This window comes from Ruditapes philippinarum, unplaced genomic scaffold (assembly GCF_026571515.1).
Source record: "Ruditapes philippinarum isolate M1 unplaced genomic scaffold, ASM2657151v2 ctg3818_1_1_1_1, whole genome shotgun sequence".
In the NCBI taxonomy this organism is placed as follows: domain Eukaryota; kingdom Metazoa; phylum Mollusca; class Bivalvia; order Venerida; family Veneridae; genus Ruditapes; species Ruditapes philippinarum.
Window position 1 is genome coordinate 69,810 of NW_026867167.1, and position 12,116 is coordinate 81,925.

General features: G+C 30.6%; 1 protein-coding gene across 2 annotated transcripts; it reads left to right on the forward strand.

Moving 5' to 3' along the window:
• Positions 1-4,361: 4,361 nt before the first annotated feature.
• LOC132735121 (immunoglobulin superfamily member 10-like) lies at positions 4,362-11,863 on the forward strand. Of its 2 annotated transcripts, XM_060722013.1 has the most exons (10): positions 4,362-5,035; positions 5,337-5,386; positions 6,230-6,565; positions 7,216-7,551; positions 7,895-8,182; positions 8,545-8,832; positions 9,144-9,446; positions 10,031-10,148; positions 10,600-10,640; positions 11,048-11,863. In XM_060722013.1, the coding sequence occupies exons 2-10, from the start codon at positions 5,347-5,349 to the stop codon at positions 11,245-11,247; spliced, it is 1,950 nt and encodes a 649-aa protein (XP_060577996.1). In that variant the 5' UTR covers positions 4,362-5,035; positions 5,337-5,346; the 3' UTR covers positions 11,248-11,863. The 2 variants fall into 2 exon arrangements, with proteins under 2 accessions (XP_060577996.1, XP_060577997.1); XM_060722014.1 differs by lacking the exon at positions 4,362-5,035 and having other exon boundaries at positions 5,060-5,386.
• Positions 11,864-12,116: the final 253 nt, after the last annotated feature.

The following is a 12,116-nucleotide window of genomic DNA, read 5'->3' on the forward strand; positions in this document are numbered from 1 at the left end:
AAGATAAGAAACTAAAATAGATACAACAGGACATTCATACTCCTGCTAAACTGAGCGCTAAATACCCTATCCTCAGTGTACCATCCCCGATGCCACATCCCCTGTGCAATATCCCTTCTGCCACATCTTCTGTGCCGCATACCCTATGCCACCTTCCCTGTGCTGAATCCACAATGCCACATTCCCCGCGACCCATTCCCAGTGTCATATAAACACACTTGTTTATCAAATACAAATATGATTATTTGATTCATCAACAAACACAGTCAAAATAGTTTTATCTTTCCATATGCTAACACAATAATTATTACAGTAGTCACAACTCCTCTAAGAGGCTTGCATCTAACCTCATAAGTAGCTTATAACATTCAATACTGCCCATTGCCAGCTTGCAAGATCAAGTCATCAAAATTCAAAAGAAACATAAGAGCTTTACATAATCCTTATTCTAAACATTTCAATTTACATACAAAATAAAGATTTCAATTAATATGCAATTTAGTACTTCAAAGACTAAAGCTTGTAGCCAATATGCAAAGCTCATCCAACACTTATTTCTTTAAGTGTGCAAAAGTATTTTATGAAAAATTCCTTCAAACGCCTAGTACCTTCAAGATTAAAATATTAACCATCATCTTTAATGGCATAATACTCAGAACAGGGAATGCCGCATCTAAGAAAACGCCTGGAAATTCTAATGAAAGAAAAATTTCTTATTTGCATTTTAATACCAATTTATTATTTACATTTTTAACCCTGTTGCCTATTTGTATCAAAATAAATAGGACAAGGAATAATTACATGATGCAATTATGTTACCAGAAGATAAAAGACGAATCATTATTTAGCTGAAATAATCTTATCTCCTGAGCAAGGGCCATTAACATCATTGGAACTAACATGTAATATGATTAAAGCAGATCTAAGATCGAATTGAACTTGAGAAATTGTAAAACTAAGCCGTGAAATATTAATCCATGGAAAAGTTGTTGTTTGAGTATTCCAAAAACCTAAAAAGAATTTGGCTAAGTAGTCTGAGACTATTTGTACACTTGCGAAGTGGTGGAAGAGTTACATGCTCTGAAAACGTACAAAAAGAACAGTTTACAAATGAGTACATCAAACATAAAAACATGAGAAATATCTTATTAATAAATGATTTTACATTCATCTTCAAGGAAAAGTGAAATGTAACGTTTATAAACGTCAGAATGCCAATCTACAAGAATCTGAATTCTATCTGAATTGATATTATTCCTAAAAGCAAGGATAGCAAAACTACGACTGAATGAATCAGAAGAATACAATGATGAATCAAAACCAATATTATATTGAAATAAGTACTAAGTTACTCCATAAGGTAAGAGAATAAAATATATGATCGTGTACTAGGAATGATTATTACCATGTTATCAGAGGTAGTAACTGGACATATACAAGAGCCAGACTGGTAACTCTAATAAAAGAGTCTGTAAAAGTGGTTCTTCAAACTGAATAGTTTGAGTCTAAATCACAGAAACTGTTAAATTACCATAAAAATAGGTAACGTCACACCTAATTAAGCATTTATGAATGATTAAATGGGAGTTGCAACCAAATTTAATTTGCTTGCTAATAGAAAACAAAAATGAAAATAAAAACACCAACAAAATTACTTTTCAGGGTTTTTAAAATTTATAGCCAAATAAATATTGGAAAGTTTAAAAGGAGTTAAGGTTTATCACAATGACATTACAGCTGGGAAATTCCAGGAAGAGTGATATATATCATAAAAGTATTCATTTCATTTAAATTATATCGAAGTAACTGATGAATAGTTCTAACACTACTGAAGAAGTTGGAAACGATAGACATAGCTTTAATAAATGACTGAGAATATCATTGAATTGTCTCAGTTGGTGCAGATAAATAGCATACATTGAAATACATTGAATTTCTATTTTTTTTCTACTATTTCAAGCATCGGGTGAAATATTAGACAGTTTCAAAGATCTGCAATATAAACGAGAAGACATAAAGTTTCCAATCATTGGCAAAAACAAAACAACTCACAATGATCTATTTTAATTAGAAAAAAAAATCATTCTGAAATTTTGATACTAATGAGACACACAATCAGATTAATCGGTTCTCCATATTAGGTAAATGAATAGCTCTTATTTCACTTTGAGCTTTGGTCGTTCAAACAAATTACTCTCAAACCATCTTATTAAATAGAACATCAATCTGACCTTACCAGAATTCAAAACTGTACAAACATCTTCACTATAACAATTGACAATTATTTTCTATTCTTTGAAGTCAGTAGACTAAATTCTTAAAGCAAGAATAGTACTAAATTTCTCAAAAACAGCTATTGAATAATTATGATTGGAAATTGGATTCAAAATATTTCCAATTAAAAGACTACCGTAACCTGTAAGACAAGCATCCTTTGAAATAAAGGCCTTTTTAGTTAAAAATAAACAACAATTGAAACGAGAAAGGAAACAGGTGGGCTTGAGTCATCTTTATAATCTGGACAGAGTATTTGTGGGAATTTTCTCAATATATTATGTACAACAGGTACACTATGTTTGGTGAAAATTTACAGAAGTAAAAGGTTATGGAAATAGATATGTGAAAACTTGTATATATGAACCCAACGTGAAATAAATAAACGCAGCTTTGTACACAAAGACTTTGGTAACTATTCATATATATTGATTGATTAGGTCTGTATTGTCATCTCTATATATTCACAGTTGGAATCATTATCCATTTTGATTTTTTTATCTCCATGTATGTCCCTCTAAGCGTACGTTGCTCATCAATCCGTTCATACCTATTATCTGCATCATTGTCATTATGCCCAAAAATGATCTGACATTCACTGATAACCTCTAGAACTTTACGTTTTAAGAACAATAAAAAACAATATTTATATCGAGACAGAGTTACTGCATTGTTGCATTGAAAATCACGTCCCGCTATGATTTGTAAAGTAAGCAAGCGTGAATACATTTTGAATAATTACACTTACTTTATCCTTAATATACCCTTGTATGTGTATAATGATAAAGTATTAAGCTAATGTAAGATGAAGCTTGATACAGTGAATATGGCAAAACATACTAGTATTTAAAAATCTTCAGAACTTTTATTCACGAAAGGATATTCTGTTAATGGCAAAATAGTTCCCTTTTTTAAAAACAAACAAACAATCTTTTTATCATTACTAAGGTAACTTTTTATGATATTTCTGAACGTAAGATTATCTTGTTTCATTGTGTCTAATAGTAGAAGTACGGGTTAAAGCATGGTTTTAAACTGCATACCAGCTGTCTTTCTGTCATTTACGTCTAAATTGAAAGATGAGTAGTAATATAAAAAAAATAGTTAAATTGCTGCAGATATATGTTATCCAAAAAAAGACTCGAATGTTCATTATATTAAAGAGGAATACCATTGGATTATTTTTTAATGTTACCAATATTTCAAACGAGGTAAAATAGCCTGAATTTCATTATTATATGCGGATTATGAAACAGCCACGAAACAGCGATTTATTTTGGTATTAATTTGGGGATGGGATCTGTTTTTGTTATTAATGTTTTGTTTTTGTTTTGTGCTTTTTTTAGGTTTTAGGATGAGGTTTAGACTCCGCAAAACATTGAAAGTCACCTCTTCATTTTTATTTAGAATCAATCTTTCTCCTGCCTACGTTCCAAAGTTGACACAAAGTTTTATTTCGTCTGGTGTACTGTTTTTTAAAATATTGGCTTTTACATTATGCAAAGACAGGCAATTTAAGAATGTAAAACCCAACAAAAATTTCCATGCCTAAGAAAGTATCTAAATTCACTATTAGTACTTTAACAATTAGACAAAAGCAATAATGAATCAAATCTTGGCATTGAGCAAAAAGAAAATAAATACAACTAAATAAATGTAACTTTCGAAATATATAGAACAAATACGTATATGCCACGTTCAGTACAAATTTTTTACTTGAAATATCTGTTATTGTCAGTTGTGTCCATACTGCGCAATATAAATGCTAGCGGTCTAGTGTCCTGTTCGGAAGAAATTGAAGACTACTTTCAGCTGCTGTCAATCCGTTTTCTTTTAGAATATATTATTGTGTCGATGGTGTGTCATATCGCTGTTTATATTGTTGATGGTATTAAGTAAGTACCATATAACTAATGGTTTTGTGCAAATAACAGTAAATGTTTTCATTTGAATTAAAGCCTTATTCTGAAATTACCATATATGCTCAAAAATCTTATACGGATCCGAAGGGAAAGCTATACAATGGAAGGTATAATGAATATCATGCCTTAAACCCTTCCCAAACACCTCGTTAAAGTTCTATAGTTTAACATTTGATAGATTTGTGATTAATACTTTATGTTGAATTTGAAAATTATTTTTATCCTGATTTGGTCAGTTTTAGATTATGCTGTTATCATTGGTAGCCGAAACATACCCTTTACACCTCCTTACTACTTTGTTTAAATTTTAGCCCTAATTTTTCATTCAATACACCTATAATCAGGGGTTATTGGTAAATCTCTCACTTGTTATCAATACAAGAATTTTAAAGTATAACAGGTGTAACCCTATAAATCAAGTATTAAGGTTTATAAAGTGGAGAAAAAGTGGCCTTGAGACATTAAGATTTGTTTCAGCTGTTGTTGTTCTACCGTCTGTTGAGGTCTTGTCGGGATAACATGAATATATATTACTACAAAAATCTAAGTATCTATTCATTGTTTTATGCATGTTCTGTTTTCATCGGAAATTTGGAACCTCAATTTAACTTCCTTGAAACCTAATATAACTTCCTTGATATTTGTTACACATCCATTGTTCTATTCATGAATAGGAAATTAAATGACTTTTGAACAAAGGTTGCGTCCGAGATGCTGATTGATTGTATTTGTATGTATCAGTAGATAAACATTTGCAGCAGAGATGAACAATAACAGTCAATCTTGATGTCTTTAATCACCTTATTTAAAACATATTAAAGGAACTGATTATGACACAAGTGAGTAAATAAACATTTGTAGTATATTCTTATGTATCATTGTCTGTTTGGGCTTATGAACGCAACAAATTACTATGAAAGTTCTGTTTTATAATTAATGACTTTCAAAAAAGACTTGTCAAGTTCTATCTACAGATTGTTTAAAATCAGTCTGTTTTGCAGCTACTTATATTATAAAACCATTATTGTGACATGAATGATGTCATGGTGACGTTAAAAGTAATTTTGTATTATTGTCGTTATATATTGTTTACAGTAATGTTACGATTTATTCATTTTCTTACTATTTTGACAATGACAGGTTGTATAATATGATGTGGCGAGCATTGTTACTTGTTTTGGCCGCTAATTGTAAGTTTTATTTATTTATATTTAAGACTTGTGAACATTACACTTACGAAAGACATTATCGAATTTGAATGAAGAATTATTATCGTAAATGTTTAAAACAAAACTTATGATAACAATTTTAATTTAAGATAGTTATTACATTATTTTATTTTCTCTTTTGCATGTCTTTTATCCTACATTTCTACTCGCAATAAGTAGCCATGCACTTGCAATTTCTATGAGAATAATATTTATATTCAATATATTATAACACAAGATCAAAAAGATTGATTTAATTGGCGAGTACACAGATAACAATAAAAGAAACTTTAAATATGGCCTTTTGATAATTTTATCTTCTACTTCGCAAAAACAAATAAAAATAAATATATAATAAAACAATAAATGAAAAAATGAATAAAAACGTTCAATTTATAATTAGAGTGGGATAGTCTTTTTATATTTTAGGCAGTTTTTACATTTTATCCTAACCATTTTAAGTCAATGACCATAGCAATAGTCCATCTTATAACATATATAAAGAATTATTCCAACTTAACAATGACAAAAATGAGCAAAATGTCACTTGAATTAAAAAAAAATCCATAAAGTACTATTCCATTAATATAAGCGGTTGTTTGAATTCTTAAATCAAACAGTTCCAGAAGTTCGATATATAAGATTGTGCAATTTCCGGTGACAAATTGATAAATGTCTCTTGACAATTTTTTTATTTGGATGAATTTCTTGAAACATTGCATGTATGGACATTTTTATCTGGAAAATCATTTTAACCGTAAAGTGCAGTTTCACTTAATGTATTTGAAAGTATATATATAGAAACATTTTTAATCTATGTTACAGGTATTGTATCAGAACACACAATAATTTTGCCAGCTTTCAATGAAGTATTGGTGAACAGCAGTTTGGAATTGGCATGTTATACTAACAAAAACGTTACATTTACACAATGGGGAAGATTAAATCACCTTGACACATTTTCGCACCTGTATCTTTCGGACAATGGAAGCTGTAAAACAGATGGTTTCCTAGCTGACAAACTATATTTTGAAACGAGTTGCTATAGTAACGGCACCTTCAAAATGAACATTAAACGTGTAAATTTAAGTAACCATGGTCAAGAATGGTATTGCTACGGCGATAATAGAAAGAGTAATATTGCTAACATTACTGTTCGAGGTAAGAATGTATCATTTTAGTTTGTTGTATAGCAGTTTACCAGTGATGACGGTCAAGATAAATGTATGAAATTCCATTGAAATTCATTGTCAGGCTAATATCAATAAAAGTCATTTTAATAACTCTCTTTTAAATTTCTCCAATTAAAATATGCGTTATAAATCAAAAGTTAACATACATTTGTAGGACAATAACCAAAGGCTGGTTAGATTGTTTGACTTTTTATACTACGACTGGCTCTTCTATTATGTATTGAACCTGAGATTAAGCTATTTTCTATTTGTATGCTACATGTAATTTTAATAAAAATATCAATTTCGGCGAAAAATCAAAACGGAATTATTGCAAAGTCGGTTTAATTGAGTCTGTAAATGAGGGATATTGAAAAAATGCAAAACCCGTCACAACCCCTAACACCGGCTTGAGCAGTTCTCAATTTACAACACTTAAAAGTGCTGGAATCCAAAACCCCGAAGGACAAGAAAAATAAAACAACACTGCAGTGAAGTATGAGGCAACATTTCACAGCTGTAAAGCCAGGAAACATACACATTTGAAATACGCCTAAAAGATTCATGATCAATCTATTTTTAAAAGGTTTCTAATGTTTGAATTGACAATTTCATAGTACATTGTATATATATTTGCAGTTCCTGCCACGGAAGTTACATTTGACTTTCATTCAAATAATAGCATTTACATGAATGAAAATCAAAATCAAACTTTTAGTTGCAAAACCTCAGCGTGTTTACCAAAACCATTAGTTAAATGGTACTTATTGAATCCCATCAACAATATAACCTACGATATAACAAACCAATCGACAGAATCATATATTCCAAAAGAAAACTGGTTGACTGTAGCTGAAAGTATTCTTCGGATTCTTCCGAACAGAACACTAGAGCACTGGCAGCTATTCTGCGCAGTATGGACAAAAGAGAAAGCAGCAGACATTTTAAGTGATGAATTGGTACTGAGCGTGGCATGTACGTATATGTACTATATATTTCGAAAGTTACATTTTATTTTCCTTTTGTTCATACCAAGATAAAATTAAGTGTTGTTTTTGTCTAACATAAATGGCTTTAAACTTTCAAAACATTTGTAAATGTACTTACTATTAATTCAGATGCAACTTTATGGATTTGTCAAAAAGGACATCTTTGTTTGTTCTCAAATTCGTAAAGTGCCTGCCTTAGCAAAACTAGTAAAATGCAAATATTGTGGTGTGAACTTTAATTCTTAGTATGGCCTATCGACGAAAACGACGCAAACAAGTGTCCCACAAAAAATAATGATTTTTGCTCTATTGCGTTTTTATTATTTAAGATCCACCAGATGGTCCCCCAATGATAGCTGGCTACAGAAACGGCTCTACGATACAGCTTGTCGAGACAGAAGCGCTTAAATTGACCTGTTCTGTAACTGGCGGAAAACCATTAGCGACCTTAAGAATGGCCTGTTTAAACAGCAATTCAACAGTAACTGTTACCAAAGAAACGACGGTGACTGTGTACATTGCACTACAAGTGAATCGCAATCATAATCAATGCATATGCCAGTCTGATCATATCATAAGTGGTACACAAAAAACATACGTCATGCTTGATGTGCTGTGTAAGTGGAATTTCATTAAAATATTTTGATTTTAAAATTTGTCAATAACCATAACTGATTATTCATCTTTCACACCCACGATTTGGCAAATCTTTGTAATTACCTGTAAGATAAAATACTTTACATGTATTTACCTCCTCAGATGCATGTTAAATATTTTGCTGTTAAAGTAATGCTTATGGTAATATTAAGCTGCTTATTTGCACATTTATTTAGTGTGAGCAATGCAGTAATCCAACCGATTAAGTTGAACATTAGATGATCTCGAAACGGAAATAGAACACGACTTCAAGTATTGAAGTGTCGTAAGTTACAAGATAGAGGTACTCCTTTTAGTTATATCTGTATGACACTTCTTTCAGTTCAACCCCGTGAAGTCCGCTTCGGAATGGAGGCAGGAGAAAGTTTGATTGTAAACCAAAATGAAGAGGTGACTTTTCAATGTTTCGCTGAGTCTAATCCTCATCCAGATATTGTTATCAGGAATCAAAGAGATGAACAAATAATAATGATGGAATATGCCACTCATGATGTTCAACATACTATTCCTAAAGTATTTTGTGCTGATGCAGGGGAGTATGTATGCACTGCTAGAAATATGTTAACAAATGGACAAGGAGCACTTTCAAGACTCAGTCTCATTGTAAGATGTAAGTCTTAAAACTCCAATTCTGTCCGCTTTTCATCTTTCATTTGTAAATTTATCAATCTTTCGTGCATGTCATTTCATCTATAGAAACCGTTGATCTGGAATAAGATCTAACATAAAAGATAAAGCTTTGGAAATATTATATCAATTCTCTTTAAGTAACATTGTACTAACTTGTATTAAAACATTTACGGATCATACTTATTTCACATAAAAATAACGAAGCACCAAGTTAAGTTTGCCAGAGACATGTATAAGTTTTAGATGACTCTTGGTGATTAAATATTTCTATATCGTTGATCATGTTTATAGGTCGCCCACGTCCGTCAGCTGATACATTAAAAGAAACAAGGATAACTGCTCTTCTGCATGTTGACGTCACGTTGCAATTTTTAGCTCAAGACTTTTTTGACGAGCAAAACAAAACAGCATTCGCATGGTATAAACAGAAAGTGCCATTACAAAATGACGGCAATAAGTATATTATATCATCTTATGGGTTACAATCTAACTTGATAATCAGAAACATTACATACTCAGATTATGGACAGTACCAAGTTGTTGTCAGGAATTCATTTGGACATAATACCTACTATTATGAATTGCTGGAAAAGGGTAAAAACAATTAATGTTTTTAAAAATTTACAATTATGTATCAATTAACATTTCTTGATAATCTACATTTCCCTAAAAGTAAAACATTTCAAAGTCACAAAGCACCCCGATGCTACAATTTTCATGTTTCAAATGTTTCTGTTTGTTGTTCTGTAACAGTTTCGTAAACAGTACTTAATTATGGACTATATTGGTTAGTTATATCTTGTGTTTGGCCAACTAGCAGTTAGTAATGTTAAAGTGATTTTAATATTTGTAAGGAAACAAAATACCACCTTGCTTACGTTGTTAATATTCATCTCTGCTTTCTCCGCTTGATTTAGCAGTTAACATGTTTTAAATCCATTACGAACACATTATAAAACATATGTTTGCCTTTTGAAAGATAATGAACTTACATACTTACTAAACACCATAATATGTATATAACTTATACTAGTAATTACCTTTTAGATAATATTTTCATTGATGGGTAACTTATTACAGGTGCAAATGTAGTAAATAATAATTTACCAATGTGAGATGGGAAATAACATGATATTGTTTGTAATAAATGAAATTTTATATTTCTTTATTAAATTCAGCTCCTCAACAGTCCACTGAGCCAGTGACAGCCTCGACACTATTTGGGGTCGCAGTTGGTACATCTAGTTTCACATTTTTTGTGGTTGTATTGGCATTCATCTACTGGATATATACCAGGTAATGAAAATGTCACCAAAGAGACAAAATAAATAAAATTAAATAAATAAATAAAACAAGAAAACAAACAACAACAACATCGAAAACAAATCAAATATACTTACATAAACCAACAACAACAACAATTGAAATCCACAAAATAATAAAAAAAACTATCCCTCTACAAAAAAGCAACAACAAATGAAAACACACAAAAAGACACAAAAAGATCCAAACCCCAAATTATATGAAAATAAACCACTGTTTTCATGTCATGGTCCGCATAAAATAATACAACCACAGTCTATTTTACCTCGTTCGAAATGTTGGTAACATTACAAGTTTATCAAATAGTTTTTTCTCTTTTATTTTAAAGAACATGCGATAATAATTATATAAAGAACATGCGGATAAAATATGTACGCAGCTATTTAACAGCTATTTCTATATCACTACTTATCTTTCATTTCAGACGTAAACGCACTTTGAAGATAACAGACAGAAAAACAGCTGGTATGCAGTTTTAACGCATGTTTTAATCCGCACTTCAACTATCAGTCACATAGAAACAGGAAAATATAAACGTTTAGAGATATCATATAAAGATTGCTTAGTAATGATTAAAAGTTACTTAAATAAAAACAATACTAATTTACCATTAACCTAATATCCTCTTGTGAATAAACACGATAAAGTCTTTTAAGCATGTCCTGACATTTTCACTCTATCAGAGCTTTATCTCACATTAAATCTTTATCATTATACAAGTGTATAGTAAGTATAAGTAAGTGTTATTATTCAAATTGTATTCACGTTTGATTACTTTAAAAGTCATTTTGGGAAGTAATATTTGAATGCTACAGTACAGTAAATCTATTTCCTTTTGCTTTTTTAATTGATCTTAAAATGTTTCATTCTAGAGGTTATCAATGAATATCAGGCTACTACTGGGCATAATGACAATGATGCAGAAAATTTGTATGAACAAATTGATGAGCAATGTACTGCAAGAGGGGCATACATTGAGATGCAAGGAATCAAAACGGATAAGGATACAAACTGTGAATATATAGATATGACAATACAGACCAACAACCCGTCGGAAAAAAATTGTGAATAGTAGCCAAAGTCGTTTTGTACAAACCTGAGTTAGTTTGTTTCATGTTGAGTTCATATATCAAGTTTTCACATATTAATTCACATAACCTTTTACTTTTGTGAATTTTCACCAAATTTATTGTACCTGTACATAATACATGTATATTGAGATTCCAACGAATGCTCTGTCCAGATTATACAGTTGACTCAAACCAACTGTTTCTTTTCTCTTATTAAATATTCTTTATTTTGAACTACAAATAACTTAATTATAAGGTTGAATGAAATTGACCTTTATAAGTCTTTTTCATAAGTGGATTTTAGTTCATGGTTTACGTAGGCAATAAACAACTTTCTAATGGTCGCTTATAACTTTAGCGGTAAACATTTTTGTATTTTTCACGTCTAAAGATGTAGTTTATTCTGTATTTGGTTGGCAAGCATATCACATGTTGAGATTCTAATTTGACCTCCTATCCCTCCCTATTTTGTGTGTTATAAGGATATCTAATCGTACAATAATGTATTCATATAGGTTATATAACCTCAATGTTTGAATATTTGCTTGATGATGAATATTACTACTGTAATGATTATTGTGCAGTATATGGATAGACAAAACTTTTTTGATACTGTTTGTCGATGATACAAATTGTCATATTTGTATTTGATATATTATAAATATGATACATGTAATCTCAATTTTACCTAGATTATAGTCTATCAATATCTAAATTTCTCTTGTCTTTTCTTTCAAATGAAAACACACAATTCACATTTGTGAATCACATGGGCCCTCTTGGATAACAATTCAGAAAAATACAAAAGAATGCCATAGCTTCGATGGTGATAACTCTAGTTTTTCCCAGTTTCGAAAATGTCTCTTCAAAT